Genomic DNA, 20095 nt, shown 5'->3' with positions numbered 1-20095 from the left:
TATGAATCAGTAACGATACTATGCAGTATAAAAAAAGTTGCTTGTAGCACTTGATTGACAGCATTGTTACCCTCCGCAGATTCATAAGCATCCCTCCCCTATCGGACAGCTTTTAATGCCTAAATGAAAGTAAAGAGAATAAGACGGTCTCCTGCCTACTTGTAAGTTGCAATGCAAAATGGAGTCTGTTTGTGGACATCCGGTAGGGTTATCAACTGTTTCCCTGTTTCTGCTACTGGAACCTGTGGCACTGCCATTTTTATCCCTTCATGTTCAGGGTCATGAAGACGCCAACAGGAACAATCGATATTCAGAACATGGTTTATTTTCTACTTTTTTCACCCCTTGTACTGCTCCTCCTCACTGCACCCTCAAGTAATTGAGATGCAAAAAGGAGCGTATTAAGTTACTGTGGGTAAGGCAAGGAGTCGAACCTATACTGCCTTTGGTGGTCATATGGTATGTGATGCTACTTATGCAACCCTTGCTATTTTTAAGTTTTGTCCTCCATGGTTCTATAGTACTCTAATATTTCTTGGTGGAATTATGAAGACCTTTGAATCTGTGGTGAGAAACCATGCTGGAGGTTGACGAGTTGATTTTGGAGTGCATCTGAGCAAGTTTCTTTTGGCCAAAATGAGGTACCAACCCATAAATATAGTGGTTTCATACTGACTTGTCTACATAAATGTTTTATTGATTGTACAAAGAGAAAAGAAGAAAAGAGCATAGTGTCTCAGTTGGCAGATTCTACGTTCCATAAACATATTGACTTTGTTTGAAGGGGCACCCAGTTTCTAGTCCTTGGGTTACTATTTAACATTGAGCCATCCGGTCATCCTACCTCACATATTTTTCACTTTAACAATATCATCCTCCTCATCCTCCTCCTTCTGAAGGGGATTTGTTTGCAGGTCAGGGTATTTGGACATGAGAGCTTGATAATTTGCTTTCATTCTTTTGTGCTATTTCAGTCGAGCCTACATTACAATGGACACTTTGTTTTAGTTTAAAACTCTGGGGATTTAATTAGTCTTTATCACTTGAGGTTGTAAAATGTTGCCATCTCTTTGTCCTGTTCATATATTCAGTCCATTGTAATGTACAGTGTTCGGGATGTGTCCCGGTCTTTCTGAAGAGGAGTGTATTATCATTAATTGATAAATGTATAAATCATGGTCTTGGCTTTACATAGTTTCCCTGTTAAGGCACAAATCATAATCCTTTCTTAGGTTCAGAGTATTATAAATTGCTGGGTAGGGATTTTCCTAGATATTATTACTTTTATTCTATTTGTCTCTTTATTGTACCTGACCTGTAACTTTTCTTTTTTTTAGCAAGAGGAGCTGATGCTGGGAGATCCCTGCCTTAAAGATTTGAAAAAGGGAGACATCATTCAGCTTCAAAGAAGAGGGTTCTACATTTGTGATGAACCCTATGAGCCAGTTAGGTAAGCTGTGTGGAACGATTCTATGCTTTGAAATGCACTCTGAAATGCAGCAAGGGGAAGGAACTTAAGGAGATAGCATTAATACAACATGTGGATTTTGATAGTCTCATTATTTGCTGGCATTTAAAGTATATTCACTTGCATGTGCTTGGTTACCACCATGTTTTTCCTTACCTTAAGGAAAGCGGATTATTTATCTGAAAGAAAAATGAAATATGTCTTAAATAGATGGTTCTTCATAACATACTAAGAAGCCTCGCATTATAAACACAGTGCAGATCGTAATTAATGCCGCTTATGTGTTAGCTGTTCCAAAGCTCTACAGTTTGGTTTTATCCTCAATGTATTATGATAGTGGGGTGGTGGGGCAGACAGACTGGAACCACCATATAGAAAATGGAGCAGGTTTGTCTCACCCTTGGTTCCCCTTTCAACTGCATAGGTTCGGTCCAAGCGTGTGCAGTAAATCCAATCATATACGACTTCCATCTCGGAGGCTCGGTGGTGTGACAGTAGATCTGCTATTCGCATGGTGCTGTCAAATGGGGATTTAATGCACTTGTTCATCGCTGCACTGAGTATGCTGTTCTCCTGCTAGAAGCCCATTCGTAAAAAATTAAGTTGCCTTAATAAATCACAGGGGATTTACAGGGGTTATCATTCAGTTTGCATGAGCCCAGTGAAAGAGATCAATTTAGTTATTGCCACTTGCCTCATCAAAGATGGTAAGTTAACTCATTGAGCAGAGTTTGTAGCAGATGGGCCATGTTCCCCTGCTAGCTTCTAGCCACATCACCTGATCTGTGCATCCACAAGCATGTGAAGCCCTCAGTCTCTACCGCCAAGCCCGATGCTCTACTCTGTTCCGTCACGTCCTCTTTAATCGGGTGTATCACAGATTTAGATTTGTTGAATGAAACTTCAGAGAATTAAACATATACACTCAATATTTTAAGTGCATGCTGGCCTCACTGTCTGGGTTATTGGGGATAAATAAGCGCAGGTCATCTGCCTATATTGATATTCTGTCTTCGCCTTCTCCACTGACCACTCAAATGCCTGCATTTGGGTGACTCTTTGAAACCATTCGGCAGATATCTCTTTAGCCGGTTCAAAAAGGAGTAGGGACAGCTGGCACCCCAGCCTGGGCCCCGTTTTCAAAAGGCCTAGACAGCGTTCGATTGACCCTTTAGTCCAGTTGTGAGTTCTCTATCAAGGAGTCGCACACATTGAAGAAAGCAGTGGCCAAAGTTTATTTGGGGGAAAATGGAGTAGAGGTACTCATAACTTACAGAGTTGAGGCTTTCTCGAAATCTTTCTTGAGTAGAGCCAGAGGGACGTCTAGGCAGTGGACCAAAGTCAGCGTATTGTGGAACCTGTGAATAATGTGCCATGTAGAGCTAGTCATTCTAAACCTATTTTGTTCTGGGTTTATTAAGAAGCAATAGCTTTTGCTAGAATTCTGGCACCTATTTTTGAGGGAAATGTGTCTGTAGGAAACACAGGATTTCTGTGGTCTATGAGATTTGTTCATGTGATTCCTGGCTTCAAAGCCTTGGAACTTATTAGGTTTTGCAGTAGATTGCCCACAATACACTGTTTAGATATTGCCTGCGACAGCGCATGTGCTCTAGCTTGTAAAAGATATTGTATACAACAAGGGACTTGCAGGCTGCCATGGATTAACATTCTTTGGCTTCACCGTCACTCTTTTTTTTGCTGCCTAATAATTGGTCAGCGTGTGCTGACTTCACTTTCTCTTCTTTTGGCTGGAGTTTGGCCCATTACTGAATGCTTCAGCTTGATTGCTGTCCTTCCGGTGAATGTGCTGTAATTGAGGTACTAATTTAATTTTACATTTTTCCCTGTCCTTATTAAATCTTTTGCAGATATGTTTTACTGTGCCACACAGTTAAAAGAAGCCATTTTCTCCTTTGAAATGGATTTTCATTGCGACAACAAATGTTATGTGCTTTTATTGTGACAACAATTGCTATCTCCTTCCAAATGTATTGTCACAAAGACATAGACACGGGCACAATTGCTTTCTTTATGTGATGGGAATTTTTGCCAAATGTCATACTTTTTTATTTTTCATGCTTGGGGGAGACTTCCAGGGATGTTGTCCCTAGACCTCACAAGCATTGGCAAAGCCAATAGGTCTCGCCTTTGAGATTACTGGCTCTGCCATTACCTTTTGTTCTGCAGCCCTCATCCTACTCGACCTATCAGCGGCCTTCAATACAGTCTCCCACCGCACACTAGTCGGCAGACTTTACCACACCGGCATACGAGGAACAGCCCTAGACTGGATCCGATCATTCCACACCGGAAGAAGCCAAAGAATCAGCCTGCCGCCCTTCCTCTCCGATCCCACGGAAATCACCTGCGGAGTCCCTCAAGGATCATCACTGAACCCTACCCTCTTCAACATCTACATTGCCTCCCTCGCCTCCCTCGCCGCCATCGTCCGACAACACGGCCTCCACATCTTCTCCTACACTGACGACACCCAGCTCTTTCTCTCCCTCACCAAAGACCCCGCCACCGCCAGACTCCACTTCGAGAAAGGAATGCAGGATGTCGCAATCTGGATGACCAACAGCTGCCTTAAGCTCAACGCCGAGAAGACACACGTCCTCGTCTTCTGAACCACCCCTTCAGCATGGGACAACACCTGATGGCCGACCGCCCCCGGAAGCCCACCGACCCCCTCGAACCTCTGCATCGTACTAGACTCATCCCTCACCATGAACCGACAGATCAACACCGTCACCTCCGGCTGCTTCAGCACTCTCCGCAAGACCTTTAAATGGCTCCACCCGGAGTCAAGGAAGACAGACACCCATGCACTTGCACTCATCACCAGCAGACTCGACTATGGAAACACTCTCTACGCCGGCATAAACCAGTCCATACTCCGAAAACTCCAGACAATAGAGAACACTGCCACCAGACTCGTCCTCGGCATCCCCCGGCAAGAACACATCAGCCAGCACCTATGAAGGCTCCCCGTGGAGAAAAGTCACATTCAAAATCCTCACCCACGCCTACAAATTCCTACACAACACCGGACCTAAATACCTTAACGACAGAATGAACTTCCACAGACCCTAAAGAAACCTCCGCTCTTCCAACCTCGCACTGGCCGAAACCCCGTGCATCCGCAGAGCAAGAGCAGGTGGAAGATCATTCTCTCACATTGCGGGCAAAACCTAGAACAAGCTCCTGGCAGACATCAGACTCTCCCCCTCCCTGAACACCTTCAGGAAGGCCCTCAAGACCTGTCTCTTCAGCTAACGGATCTGCAAACTCCCCATCCCCCCCGCGTTTGGGACTATCCCGGGTGAGTAGAGCGCTTAATAACCCCTGATTGATTGATGCTGTACAGCATGTGCATTGCTAATTTTGACAATGATTTGTAGCCATGCTGTAAATCAGTGTGACTGCTGTACAACATGGCTAAAAACAATAATACTAAAAGACTATGAGGCATTCAGCACTAATGCACTTTTTAAATAGTCTGCGAATTAGCCCTGGCTGCATCATAGAGCTTTCTTAAATTAGTTTTGGCCACACTGAAACTCATCCGCGCTGCTGTACACCATGACTGCAAAACATTGCCAAAGTCTTTAGGGCTCATAGGTGCAACTTATTGGCGTTGCCAGTGCTTGTTTAGGTTAGACTGGACATAAGTGAGACTTATGGATACATTGAGTATATTATGAAACACTGCTTTTGTAGTATGAATCTTTCTGGATTCACATGCTTTGCATTATTCCTCCATCTAGTGGTTGGGTCCAGTATTGTCTATTTTTTCGTCTTTCCCCCTCACCCCCCCCCCTTTTTTTTAAATAGCAATAGTTGTTGACCATTTGGTGCTATGTCCCTCCTTTACTGATGTCAGATGTACGCCCCGGAATGGTGGCAATCCTCAGAATCTTTTTTCCGCCGAAGTATTTGGATGCAGGGGAGGGAGCATCTGGATGAGCCGAAAAAAGAAGCCAGATTTAAAGGAAAATCACCTGTTAAAACACTGAAGGACATCAAGGAAAATTACAGGTTTCCACTGTAAACCTCTGGGTTTTCAACCCATATTACCCACATTGTTATTATATATGTGGGCTAGAGAATGCTATTGAGGCATGGAGCATATGCCATTCAGGTTCTACCCTACCTGCCACCGAAAAGTCACAAAAAAAAGACAACCACCTGCTGAAGGATCAGCAATGCCTGCATGAAATTCCAGTCTAAAACATTCAAAGCTAGAGAAAACACTGCGCCAAGGCACAGTTGCCAAAACCTACTCCCTGGTCGGAGACTGAGACGTACCACAACGAGGAGGCACGAGAGGATACTGAGATGACAGAGGCAAGATTCTCATGCCAAAGGTGCCAACGTCAAAAGGGAGAAGTGGTTGAAAAAGTCAATGTCAAGAGGCGCCAAAGGCTGAAAACAAAAGGTAACATCCAGAAGTCAGCCATGGCAAAGTCGAGAGCTCTGAAATCCAAGCACCCCAAAATCACACTGACTGCAGAATCTGACATGCTGGAAGGCAAACACACACCCAGAGTGTGATCTAGAGTGCATGAGAGGAAAGGGCTACATCAAACAGGGCCTTTCCTGCCAAAAAGAAAGTTTGATGAGTGACATCAAACAGAAGGCACCAAGCATCAAAGAGATGTCTACAGGCAGAGATGGAGGCTTTGATCAGGAGGGAAAAAGAGTTGACTCCATTAAGGGATACAGGATGCCTCTCCAAACATCAAAGTAAAAGGCGTTAGAGGTTGAAGAAATCTTGGGCAAGAAACTTGACAAAGGAGCCTATCGGCAGGTCATTTTCAAAGAAGATACCTCCGAATAAGACTGAGACCTCAGAAGAAGGCTGACAGGACGTCAAAGCTAATTGACCACAGGAGAGAGTCTACACACACCCCTCGAGACCTTCAATGCTAGACAATGGTCTCGCTTATTAAGGGAGTAGAGTCTACCCACATTACTGCCTAGAGCTTTTACTGTGGAGGACAGCGTGGACAAGAGTTATGCCGCCCTATGCCAGCAGATTTTGACAGCATTGGATGAACTGGCCCCTTTACGAAGGGTGAGGGATAAACCTATGAGAGCCAATGCCTGGTTTACTAGCGATCTTAGCCAGCCGAAACTTCGCTGTAAACAGGCGGAGCGGGCTTGGAGGAGAGGATATAGGAAGTCTGATAGGGCAGCATTTAAAGAGTTTTTGGAAGATTCCTTGGCCAAAGCTTCCAATAAGTCGCAGACCCTTTTTAAGCTGGTTAATAATCTAGCTAATCCAGCTTGTGCAGTTCCAGCTATCCCGGCTTCTCAGGAACTGTGTGATTCCCTGGCCTCTGCGTTTGAGGAGAAAATTAGGACAATTCTGAACGGACTTTTGGCTTCCGGTCAGTCTGACCCGACATTGCCTTCTTCCTCAGAATTTCCTTATTCTTCGAGTTCTGAGTGGAATGACGACAGGGTAGAGCATCCTCAGCTATCCTGTTTTCCTATCCCCTCCTTGGAGGAATTTTGTGTACTGGCCAACGGCGTCTCCTCCGGTTCACCACTTGATACAATGCCACACAAAATCTGGAAGGCATTCCAAGCTGAGTTGTTTCCCCCGCTTTACTCCATCTGCTGTCAGTCGTTGGCTACAGCGTCAGTTCCAGACAGCTGGAAGCTGGCAATAGTAACACCCTTGCTAAAAAAAGGCCTCTCTGGACCCCCTATGTCCGGCCAATTACAGGCGTATTTCGCTTCTACCATTTCCGATAAAAATCATAGAGAAGTTGGTCACAAGAACCTTATCCAACTTCCTTGAAACGAACTCTTGTCTGGATGTATCCCAATTTGGCTTTGAGCCGGCCCATGGTACTGAGACCGCGTTGGTCGCCGTGTTGGATGATCTACGAACGCGTGTCGACAGGGGTAAGTCAGCATTTTTAGTGCTGCTCGACATGTCGGCCGCGTTCGACACGGTGGACCATGCGGTTCTACTGGGCCGCCTTCGGAGTGCGGGGGTAACTGGCCTGGCTTTAAGCTGGTTAACATCCTATCTTTGTAATAGACCGCAAGCTGTGGCGCTACCACCGTTTCGATCAGCCATTCGACAGGTGATGCAGGGTGTACCCCAGGGGTCTGCGATCAGTCCGATCCTTTTTAATCTATATCTTCGACCCCTAGTAAGTCTGATAAAGTCATTCGGCATATCAGTCATCAATTATGCCGATGACACTCAACTGATCTTTTCATTTGAGGGTAAAGAGACCGTTTCGAGGGACACTTTCCACCGGTGCATGTCGGCAACTGCAGAATGGTTGCGAGTTAACTCGCTTCAATTCAACGGGTCAAAAACCGAGGTTCTCCACTGCTCCTTGGATCGACTCCCCCGCCCGTTGCCGGATGATTTCTGGCCAGCCTCTATTTTGGGCACGGCGACTGCCGCTGAGTCAGCCCGTAATTTAGGGGTCCTATTTGAGCCTAGCCTGCAGCTTGGCGCCTCTGTCAACAGGACCGCGGCGACTTGTATGGGCTTGCTTCGAGCCTTACGAAAAATCTTGCCGTTACTTCCCCTAGGAGCTAGAGCAGAGGTGGTGCGTAGTTCCATTCTCAGTAGGTTAGACTACTGCAACGCACTGCTCCTGGGAGCTCCTAAGATCTTGATACTAAAGCTGCAGAGGATTCAAAATATGGCAGCCAAATTGGCTTTATCTCGCCCACGTTCTGCATCGTCATCTGTAGCACTATCTGATCTCCACTGGCTACCTGTTCAGCAGCGGATTGCTTTTAAGGCCCTGTGTCATGTTTTCAGGGCTCTGCATGGACTGGGACCAAGGCTGCCCCAAAATCTTTTCTCCCGGTACCAAGCTGCTAGACCCTTGAGATCTTCTTCAGCGTTCCTGGTGAGGGTCCCCAAGATTAACAGAGTGAGGATGGGCGGTCGTGCTTTTAGTTTCACGGCCGCCAAATTATGTAACACCTTACCGCTGGCGCTGAGGAGTAGGCAGGACCGGACTTCTTTCAAGAGGGATCTCAAGACCCACCTCTTTCCAAGAGCAATGTAGTGTATTTCATCTGATGGAATGGTATGGTCACAGCGCCAGGATACCCTTTTGGGTGACAGCCGCGCTTAACAAGTACTCATACATTACATTACATTTAGAAGAAACTGTTGTTTACAGTTCGGTTGTAAAAACGGCTGCTGACACCTATGGTGTCAAACTTAAATAAGATCAGGCAGAATCCTACTTCTTACTGAAAAACTGCTGCCCTCTCATAGGAGAAGCCGATGAATTTCTGCCCAGTGTATTGGACCAGTAAAGAAAAGCATTTAGACAGCCACTGCAGTTAACCAGAAAATAGTATCCTACTCCAGACTCCGCTTACATCAGGGCCGTTGTCGGTGCGAATCTAATAGTCTCCATAGCATAAAACCGGGCTAACCCCGCCAGAGCAGTGTGTGCACTACCCACGAGGAGATGGAAATAATCAGTAGAGAAATTGAGTGTTCTGCAGTGGTCTAGTGGCGGATTGCAAACTCCAGTGCCCTTCTAAACTGTTAGAGACACCAGCAGTGGGAAGAAATGTAGTGCCTCAACAGCACCTCCCTGATCAGTACCAGGAAAGGGCAAGGAGTATCATGTAAGACAACAAGTAACACCTGCCTGTAGTCAGCCCTTGATGTGTCAGATACAGCCAGCAGACAACTAGGCACTGGAACCACGCTCCGAAGACGTGCGCTGCTGCTTGTGGACTGCTTCAAACAACAGCAGTGGTAATCATGCCAGTCACTGGAGAAAGCCTCTTTGGAGTGGCAGTTGTCAACTCTCTTCAGGGAATGGAGGATAATGATGCTGCCAAGTCCACAGGGCCTCTTCAGTTTATAGGGCAATTTAGACGCAGTTCCAGTCCACGAAAGAGAGCAGGAGGGTCAAAGCCAATGACACGATTATGCTCATTTCACGCCACAAGCATGCCATGGTGCCCAAAGCAATGGCAGTACTACAGCATGCCAAGACAGCCTTTTCGAGGGAGGTCTCAGGGAAGAGTAGTAGCACCAGGGGGCGCTGGACACAGCAGCAAGTGACTTCAATCCAGGGATCTCCCTGCACACACCATTGGTAGCGGGAAGAATCTGACAAGTGTATACTCCATATCACCCAGCACAGTTATGACATGGAACTCTTGAAACTCTTGCCCAACATCAGACCAAAACCAAGCACACACAGCAAAGTGGATACTCTGCATCTCAGATGAAGTGACAGATCTGCTGCAGAAAAATACATTACAAATAGTTTCATAAATAAATAGGGGAGCAAGAAGTCTGCTCACTCTTGTAGGAAAGTGCCCTTTCTTAATTCTTTTGCCAGATACCTGATGCAATTTGACTGCGTGTGCCCGGGGTCCATGTCAATCAGGTTCCCAGGACCTGTTCTTTCTCTAACCTGTACCGTTGTTTCAACAATTTGCACAACTCTGGCCTACCTGCAAGTCTCTTGTAAGTGGTAACTATGGTACCAAGGGCATGGTAGCCAAGGAAAGGCCTCTGAAGGCTGCAGCACCAAAATGCACCACTGCCATAGCAACCTGCGAGTTGTGGTGCAGCTGAAAGTGAAGAGTCGACATGGCACTCATTCCTGCGTGTCATGCCTGCCCAGCACTGCATGATGCCTAGGTAAGTTACCCTTACAACAGGGTGCCCTACACCTCATGTGGGGACCTATATGCATGAGCAGACGGCCCCCTATAATATGTAAGGCCTTTCTTAGATATTAGAAGTGCCCAGTAAAGCCATCCTGAGTATATGGTCTAGAACCTGGTCCTAGCACCATAATGTCTTTACTGAATCCTGGGATGTTTGTTATCAAACATCTCAAAATAATAAGTCTGCACTGATCCCAGTGTCAGATGTATTATTCCATGCCCTCAGAGGTGACCCCTGAACGAAACCAACCACTGGTGGGTTCCTGACTGGCAAACACCAGCCTGCCATCCACAGACAAGTTTCAGGACCCCCGGGGTGGGAGCCTTCGCTCCCTGGACGAAGAAACAAAGACTTTCTGGGCGGAGGTGCTCACACCTCCCCCAGGCCAGGAAGAGCCATCTGTGGCAGGGGGGCTTCAGAGGCCATGCCGCCTTTGACTCTCCTGCTATCGGGAGCAGGCCCCCCTTTCGGCTGGAAAAATTAGGACAGCCCAGAAGGTGTGCTCACCTATGTTAACCCCACTCCTCGGGGAGGGGAGGTGAAGCCCACTCTTCAGTGTCCGCTATTTTGCAGATGGAAGGCACCCTCCAATCCGAGGCAATGATTGTGCCCACTCCCCCACATGGGTTAGCGCACCAGGGGTGCAGTCACACTAAGGACAGTAGACCTTTGGCTACTCACTTGAGACCCCTAAAACGCCCCCTAAATACAGTATTTTGTGTGCGGCCCAAAACTAAAATTCAAAATTTACGACCTAAGAATATTGGAACCCTCCGGGCCCAAATGATTTGAAGCCCCAGCCCTACCAGCCTGCCTGCAGCTCAAAATCCCGACTTCAAAGAAAACGACGGCTCCAAAAAGGATCGGCAACATCCAGACTTGGTGAGGACTGGTCTCCTGCTTCAACAAATACCCCAGAGGGTCCAGTGGTCCTGAAGTGTGTCCCAAACCTTCAAGGGGTGTCCCCTCCAAGGTCCTGTGTCGACTCCTGCAGCCTCTTCACGACGACCTCGCCGCACCTCCACTGCTGTAGGACCGTTAAGCGTCATTCTGATCCGAAAGGGCACCCCTGTAGTCTCCAGCCATGTGTCCTGGTGACCAGATCCCGAAGTGTCCGACATCGAGGGACATCCCTACTTACCTGCCCAGTTGTTGGTTCCTCCCGGAAGGCTGCCTGGACCAAGCTTGCAGCTGAAATCCCAAGACAACAGCCTCCATAGGATAGCTTTGGGCTCCTGACACCTGGCACCCTTCATCCGGCCGCCCCTGCTGCTGTTGATGTAGTCTTGGTGCTGACTTGGGACCCCCTTTGCCCTTGTCTTAACCCCAGGAGCTTGCCTCCCAAAACCGAGTGGCCTGCCTGTGAGCAACCACCAACCGAGGTGCCCCCAGCCCCATTTGCTGATCTTGGCATCGGCTTTCTGCACCCAGCTGCCCTAGTGCCTTTGGTGGTGCACCTGGAGTGCTAACTTGAACATTGGGAACCTTGGTTCTACCCTACAAAACTCAGTTACCAAAATCGGGTACTTACCTGCAAACCTGACACTGCGTGTTTCCCTTAGGATTGCATGGTGAGTTTTACTCTGAAAAATGTTCTAAGTGTTAAACCTGTTTTGTTCTGCAACAGAGTAACTTAGTGTATACCAATGAGTGTTCCTGCTTACTGATGTACTGCAATGCGTAAACTTTATTATTAGTTTGTTTTGCCCTAAGCTAGAAAAGTAACTAGAAAGTATTGTAAAGTAATTACAAGTGTTCAAGAGTGTACAACACATTTTTTGGACTGCAAAGTAACTTGTATGCTTCTACTAAACCAGTACACACCGTATCTAGAAAAGTATTATTGTTTGATAGTATCACTTACCTGCTACTAAGTACATTTTGGTTCTGGTAATAAAAGTAACAACTTTTTATACAAACGATTGGTATGGATCCAGTCTTTGAATGTGTGACATCATTTCTTGCCTGTGTGAGTACAAGTACTTAACACTACCCTCTATACGCCTGACTGCTCAGCCCAGCTACCACTAACTCGAGAGTAAGGTATTATCCACTGGACTCTGTGCACACTATACCTATTTTGGGTATAGTATATGGAGAGCCAGCTTTATACAACTCTGCTTTATGATTCCAAAGCCAGACAAGTCCCTCATACCCACCTTACACATCAGACCCACCTTGCACCTCATGCCCCTCAGTAAGTTCATCAAAACGCAAACTTTTCAAATGACAACCCTGCGGGTTATCCCACATCTATGAAGAGCGAAATATATGGCTACAATAGACCTCAAAGATGCTTACCTCTAAATACAAATGAATGGATGGTACAAAAGGTTCCTGAGATTCATTGTAGACAAGGTACATAACTAATTAACAATGTTACCCTTCTGAATAAAATCAGCTCCAAAGGTGTTTATAAAATGGCTAGCTGCCTTAGTAGTGTATGTATCTAAAGAAAAAAGGAATTAATGTTTATCCTTACCTAGATAATATGCTTGGTAAAAGCAAAGCCGTTCAGTCAGTGCTAAGGCAGCATAGAGATTGTTATGACATCCTTAAATAACAAGCATTTACAATGCAACTTGTCTCACATTTGCAAAAGTTAGAGCTATTGGTGTTGTAAATATCAATGTTTTTTACCCATGTGTTTTGTTTTGGAGTGGAGTCACAGAAATAAGTGACCCCAGCGCTTTCGTCAGAGTTGGCACTCTTCTTATCTTCCTTGGTATCTGCTCTACAACAGGTTTATCTGCAAGGAGCGTGGATGGATGCCTTTTGAAGCCTTTATTGCATGCAGCCGACTGAGCTGGGTAAACTGACATCATACTGTCACTATGGGCCTTTAACAGATTCGTACTACATCTGTGCGCTATACGAATATGTGTGATAAGAGACACGTTCTGCACGCTAAGATACACTGCTGGGTCAGGCTCACTTCACGCCTTGGCCATCACCGTATATGTCCATCTGGTTATTCTGTGTGTTGGAGCCCTAATGTTTATAAACAGCGGAAATCGGGTATAAGGACGGCAGCCCGCAAGTCTATGCTGGAGGCTTTTCTTTAACCTTTTAGCCAGTGCCACGGGTCCTGGGAGGCTGGACTTGACCCCTCTGCTTCGGGGTCTGAGGAGCTCCTCTGACAGGGCTACAGTGGGCACTAGTACCAGCCCCAAGATGCCCCAAACATATGGTGAACAGCCTTCTTCAAAAGAGAACAGACATGGTGCACTAACATGAGTAACCCTCTCATCTGTGTACGAAGAGTCTGCCTTTCATTCCAAGTCAGAAAGAGAGAAAATAGAATGAAGAACTCTACAGTGAAGTGGATAAGAAACATTTCTGGAATAATGTGATGCATTCTAGTACTGTGGCAGAGACACTCCCCAAAATAATGCGGTGCCTTAAGGTGAAGAGGCAGAGACACTCCTGGAATAATGTGGTGCTTTCCAGTATCATGATAAACACACCCCAGGAATAATGCAGTGCTACCCATAGCGTGGCTGGCGCAGTCCTCAACAGACACGGTCGCTCCCCCCACCTCCTCTCCTCCGGTATCGTGCTTATTGAGATTGTGCCACATTACTGCTTTGCACTTATTTGTATTGTACTTTGTATTTGCATTGCTTCCAAGCGCTCGCCACTGCTGGGCATTAATTTTGCATTGTTGGTGTCGCTTTTCATTGTGTGTATTCATCTGCTTCCTGCCGCCGAGCGCGTAGCGCTTTCACACTGCTGCCTTTTGAATCCTGGTAACTTAGCGCTTTATTAGCAAAATAGCTCCTTGACCCTCGCAGCATCTGTTTGTTTTTGCCAGTGCCATTTTGCTTAGCTTCTTGTCCCAGACCCTCCCTCCACCTCGCTCCCGCCTCCCAGCTGACCTTCCCACCCACAGAGACTAGGAGCTACCCTCGCCCTTGTGCAAGCTGTGACCGTCCTGTCCTCAACAGACACGGTCGCTCCCCCCACCTCCTCTCCTCCGGTATCGTGCTTATTGAGATTGTGCCACATTACTCCTTTGCACTTATTTGTATTGTACTTTGTATTTGCATTGCTTCGAAGCGCTCGCCACTGCTGGGCATTAATTTTGCATTGTTGGTGTCGCTTTTCATTGTGTGTATTCATCTGCTTCCTGCCGCCGAGCGCGTAGCGCTTTCACACTGCTGCCTTTTGAATCCTGGTAACTTAGCGCTTTATTAGCAAAATAGCTCCTTGACCCTCGCAGCATCTGTTTGTTTTTGCCAGTGCCATTTTGTTTAGCTTCTTGTCCCAGACCCTCCCTCCACCTCGCTCCCGCCTCCCAGCTGACCCTCCCACGCTCCGCCCCCTCCACGATCCATTTAAGACAGATGTCCCAACGTGCAGCGTCCACGCGCAGCGGCCGCGCCGAAGGTGCGCCAAAGATAAGCTCGTCTACACCCGTCCGCGCCTGGACCGCGCCCAGCGCCAGACCCCCTGGCCCTCGCAAACCCATCGCCTCCCGCATCACTTACGACGCCTCCACCCTCCTAGCACTTAACCCCGGCCGACTCCCTAACTGCGCCCAAGCAGCACCAGGACACACCCATGGACCCTTCACCTGCCACTCCTGCAAATTCACCTGCATCAAGACCCACACCAAATCCACAAACACCAAACAGAGATCCGACACCAATCACCTTAAATGCATCCTTCTCAACACCCGCTCGGTTCACAAACACGCCATCGACCTTTGGAATCTACTCGACACCATTTCTCCGGACATCGCCTTCCTGACAGAAACCTGGATGAATGCCTCATCAGCTCCAGACATCACCATAGCCATCCCGGACGTCTACAAGATCATCCGTAAGGACCGCACCATCCAAACAGGAGGAGGCATCGCCATCGTCCACAAGAACACCATCCGCGTCTCAACCAGCTCTGAAGACAACCTCGCTATCGCCGAACACCTTCACTTCCACATCCACACCGACCCCAAGACCACACTCAGAGGCACCCTCCTCTACAGGCCACCAGGACCCCGTACAAAATTCAGCGAAGACATCACTGACTTCATCACCCCACACGCCCTCCCCTCGGAAGAAAACATTCTACTGGGAGACCTCAACTTCCATCTGGAAAAGAGCAACGACAGTAACACTACCACCCTTCTGGACAATCTCGGACTCAGACAACTTGTTAACACCCCACACACTACGCAGGACACACACTCGACCCTATCTTCACCTCCAGCAAGCATATCTCTTTCACTCACACCACACCCCTCCACTGGACGGACCACAGTTGCATCCACTTCATTTACAATAAGACCACAATCCACAACCACCCTCAACCAACTCTGCGAAGAAAGTGGAACAAAATCACCATCGACCAGATCTCCACATCGCTTCTTCAAAAAACCCCTGCCTATTCAACGAACCCTAACCAAGCCGCCATCAACCTCACACAATGGTTAACCCAAACCGCGGACAAACTAGCACCCTTGAAAAAACATCAAAGGAAGCAAGAACGCGCCCTGGTTCAACGATGACCTTAAGAAATCCAAAAAGCTCTGTCGTTCCCTTGAGAAAACTTGGAAAAAAGACCCAAACACTATCACCCAAGCCGCCTTCAAAAACGCCACCCGCAAACACCACCAACTCATCCGAACAGCCAAGAAATTAGCACTCAAAGACCGACTAGACAACAACGCCCACAACAGCAAGGAACTTTTCAACATCATCAAAGAATTCACCAACCCCACCGCCAACTCTAACGACATCACCCCCTCTCAAGTCCTCTGCGACTCCCTCGCCTCATTCTTTCATGACAAAATCGCCGACATTCATAACAGCTTTGACAACCAACCCGTAAACCAGTCCACCCCACTCACCTCCGGGCCTGTACCTCCTCCGATAACCTTCTCGACTGGAACCCAATCTCCACAGAAGACACCATTCGCCTGATGAACTCCATCCACTCTGGATCCCCTACAGACCCATGCCCCCATCACATCTTCAACAAAGCAGACTCTATTATTGCACCCCATCTCCGAGACGTCATCAACTGCTCCCTCAACTCCGCCACATTCCCAGAAAGCTGGAAACACGCCGAACTCAGCGCCCTTCTGAAGAAACCCACAGCTGACCCCACCGAACTCAAAAACTACCGCCCCATCTCGCTCCTCCCATTCCCGGCCAAAGTCATCGAGAAAGCCGTCAACAATCAGCTTGCCGCCTTCCTCGAAACCAACAAATCCCTCGACTCCTCAAGTCCGGCTTCCGAGCCAAACACAGCACCGAAACCGCCCTCATCGCAGCAATAGACGACATTCGAACACTTCTGGACAACGGAGACAGTCGCCCTCATCCTCCTTGACCTCTCTGCAGCCTTCGACACAGTCTGTCATAGCACCCTGATACAACGCCTCAGAAACATCGGAATTCAAGGAAAAGCATTGGACTGGATCATCTCGTTCCTCGCTGGAAGAACCCAGAGAGTCCGCCTCCCCCCTTTTAAGTCAGAGGCCACCGAAGTCATCTGCGGCGTACCGCAAGGATCATCACTCAGTCCCACCCTCTTCAACGTATACATGAGTCCCCTCGCATCCATCGCGCGCCAACACAACCTCAACATCATCTCCTACGCAGACGACACCCAGCTGATCCTCTCCCTCACAAAAGACCCAAACACTGCCAAAACCAACCTACATGAAGGGATGAAAGAAGTTGCCGAGTGGATGAAGCACAGCCGTCTGAAACTGAACTCTGACAAAATGGAAGTCCTCATCTTAGGTGCACCCCCCTCCGCCTGGGACGACTCTTGGTGGCCAACGGCCCTAGGAAAAGCTCCCATACCGACGGACCACGCACGGAACCTGGGCATCATCCTGGACTCCTCACTCTCGATGACAAGAAAAGTCAACGCCGTCTCTTCATCATGCTTCAACATCCTACGCATGCTCAAAAAAACATTTCGCTGGATCCCCACCGAAACAAGAAAAACGGTCACCCACGCACTGGTTACAAGCCGTCTGGACTACGGAAACACCCTTTACGCCGGTACCACCGCAAAACTGCAGAAAAAACTCCAACACATCCAAAATGCTTCAGCCAGACTCATACTAGACATCCCCCGCACAGACCACATTTCCGTTCACCTGAAAGACCTTCACTGGCTCCCCGTCAACAAGAGGATAACGTTCCGCCTCCTCACCCACGCACACAAAGCCCTATACGAACTTGGACCTGATTGTCTCAACACGCGCCTTTCCTTTTACACCCCCACCCGCCAGCTGCGTTCGTCCAACCAAGCCCTCGCCGCTGTTCCGCGCATCCACAAAGCCACCATGGGGGGAAGATCCTTCTCCTACTTAGCGGCCAAAACCTGGAATTCCCTTCCCATCCACCTCCGCCTTACTCAAAACCACCTAGCCTTCAGAAAACAGCTTAAAACCTGGATATTCGATAATTAAACCTCCCCCCCCCCCCCCCCCCCCCCTTCCTCAAGCGCCTTGAGACCCTCTGGGTATGTAGTGCGCTATATAAATTCTGACTTGACTTGAATCCTGGAATAACGCGACGCTTTCGGTACTACAACAGATTCACCCATATATACCTGATTTAACTTACATTTTGCCCGGGAAAAGCGGGCACACTTTTGGTGTTTCCGCCGGAGAAGTTAGTTAAAAAAAATAGAAACAAAACATTTCAAACAATGGTACACGCCAACATGAATAAAAGTCACCATGTAGTCGTGAATTCCGCTGTCTGTGTCTTTCTAAAATATGCCTTAACGCCCCAGATCGACTCATGGAACAACAGCTGAAATATACACTGGGGAAGGCACTTTCAAATGAAGCAGCAAAGGAAGGAGGAACAGCTGGCAGACCAGAAACGGAATGCTAGAAGAACGAAACAGACATGAAGCATGGCAGTGGGGAACAGAAAGTGCACGTAACCAAAGAACAAAACAGAACGACAAGCACCGATGGGGGATTGCGGGGGTGCTTTGGGATGGCAAGTGGCGACCTGGATGGGGTGGTGGGTGCAGGGAAGTTATGTTGAGGGAGGGGGTTGCAGAGACTGGTGAAGGTGCTGCACTGGGGCAGGAACAGCTCACTGCACAGAACAGAGCTTGAAGCAGCGCAACTGACAGAACTAAAAGAGTCCCTGACAAACAAATGAAAAAAGGAGGGGTTGGGGACCAGGAGCCAATTGTTTGAGCAGGTCCTACACACATGGCTCCGTTTAGAGCATGTAGTGCAAGGAGAGTGTAGTTCCTAAAGAAAAGGGGTTGGGAAAGACAAGTCTTTTGTCATGTTGCCCTCACACACCCTGAGAGGTGTCATGCTTCATCATCGGGCCTTGCTCCTCGTCGGGCCGGCGCTGCAATGCTCGCCGTTTCCGGGGCGCTTTGTCTGAGATCTTTTTAGAGAAGCCGTATGGGTGCGTGCAGGTATAGGGAAGGTGAAAAATGGTGTGTGCACAAGGTTGTGGTTTTAAAATAGGTCAGGGACTGTCCTATACAATAGTTTTAATGAACTAGGTAGTACCTGCCTAATTAAAAGGTGGTGGATGTCCTGTTGGGTTGCAATGTGCCCGGTGGACAAGCGTTAGTGTTAGTGTAAGGTCGACATGTTTCGTGCCTTCATGTTCCTAATGGAATCGGGGGCACTTCTTCAGGACCTATGGGTGTGGGGTGCACAACTGAAGACAGGGTCCTAGTTTAGTTGAAGGTAGCCTGTCGTGGGGCCCTAGTAGACCTGCACTGGGCACTGAGGAGACCCGAGTGGCAGCGACTACAGGCTGACAGGGGTGCTTGGGAGCACAATGTTGCTCCACACAGTCGGGTGGCGTCAACTTTCCGAAAACCTACCCTCGCTCCTTTTCCCTGGGGGACTGTGCCCCCGATTCAATTAGGAACATGAAGGCACGAAACATGTCGACCTTACACTAACTCTCACTTCTCAAGACAGTAGGTTTAGCCATTTGCCCCATACCTTCTGAAATTTCCTATTACATACCCGGGCCTCAAAGAGGGGTTCCTCCTGGGCCGCACACCAATCCACCCCGTTGCAACTTTCGTATGGTAGGAGGTTTGGCCTGAGCCCAGACTGCGGCAATATCTCGCTTCGCCACTGCTGTGCCCAAAAAGAGTTTGTCGGCTCTAGAGCCATCCAGCCTGTCAAATACTCCCAAAAGAAGGCGTAGAGGATCATGAGGGACCTGCTACCCCAGAGTTTGTGTAAGTTCAGACTCCACACCCGACCAAAAGGGAGCAAGACTAGGGCATAACCAGACCATGTGATAGAAATCGGCCAGAACTTGGCCACATCTGTTGCAATCTGGGGAGGGGCGCAGTCCTGCCCTGTGTAGGCGTGCGGGGTGAGATAAGCCATGTGGAGGTAGTAGAGTTGGATTACATGTAGTTTGGAGGAGGTCGTCAAGGTTTTGGGAGCCATAAGAGCTTCCAGCGGGTTCGCAGCGAGTCTAGGGTGATAGGACCATTGTTTACGAGGGAGCGATATATCCGTGACACCCCACCTCTGCCTAAGTTTCCCATCATGACCTCGGCTTCTAGCGGGCTGAACTCAGGAAGCGAAGTGCCTGGTGGGATATGCATATTTAGGGCGTGGCGGAGTTGTAAATACTTGTAAAATTGGGTAGTGTGAAGGGAGAGAGATGGTGAACTTAACATGAAGGAAGTCCCTGCCAAAGATAAAAGCTGGATAAAAGAATTTGAAGACGGCAACCACGTTGTGGGGCTTCCAGAGCGTAAATGATTGTCCTAGCACTAAATATTCGACAATGCTCACTTGGAAAAAAACACACAAACCTGAAAACAGACTATTCTGGTCCCAACAGCAAGATGGGGGGGTATGATTCAGATCGAGTGAATCCAGAAATTCTTCAAACTGCACAACATCCCCCATAGGTAAGTAACCATTTTGTTATTTGTTGAAGGCTCCA

The 20095-nt window shown here is 48.1% G+C and overlaps 1 protein-coding gene across 4 annotated transcripts in view; it reads left to right on the top strand.

Annotated features, from left to right (window-relative positions):
• Nucleotides 1–20095, top strand: part of EPRS1 (glutamyl-prolyl-tRNA synthetase 1) — a 961840-nt gene that overhangs the window by 708532 nt on the left and 233213 nt on the right. For all 4 annotated transcript variants that reach the window (XM_078649796.1, XM_078649798.1, XM_078649799.1 and 1 more), the window contains one exon: nucleotides 1338–1450. In XM_078649796.1, the coding sequence (XP_078505922.1) occupies nucleotides 1338–1450 (113 nt within the window). The remainder of the gene's footprint in view (nucleotides 1–1337; nucleotides 1451–20095) is intronic.

Source organism: Lissotriton helveticus, chromosome 6 (assembly GCF_964261635.1).
Source record: "Lissotriton helveticus chromosome 6, aLisHel1.1, whole genome shotgun sequence".
NCBI lineage: Eukaryota > Metazoa > Chordata > Amphibia > Caudata > Salamandridae > Lissotriton > Lissotriton helveticus.
This window is presented reverse-complemented; position numbering and strand designations above follow the sequence as displayed.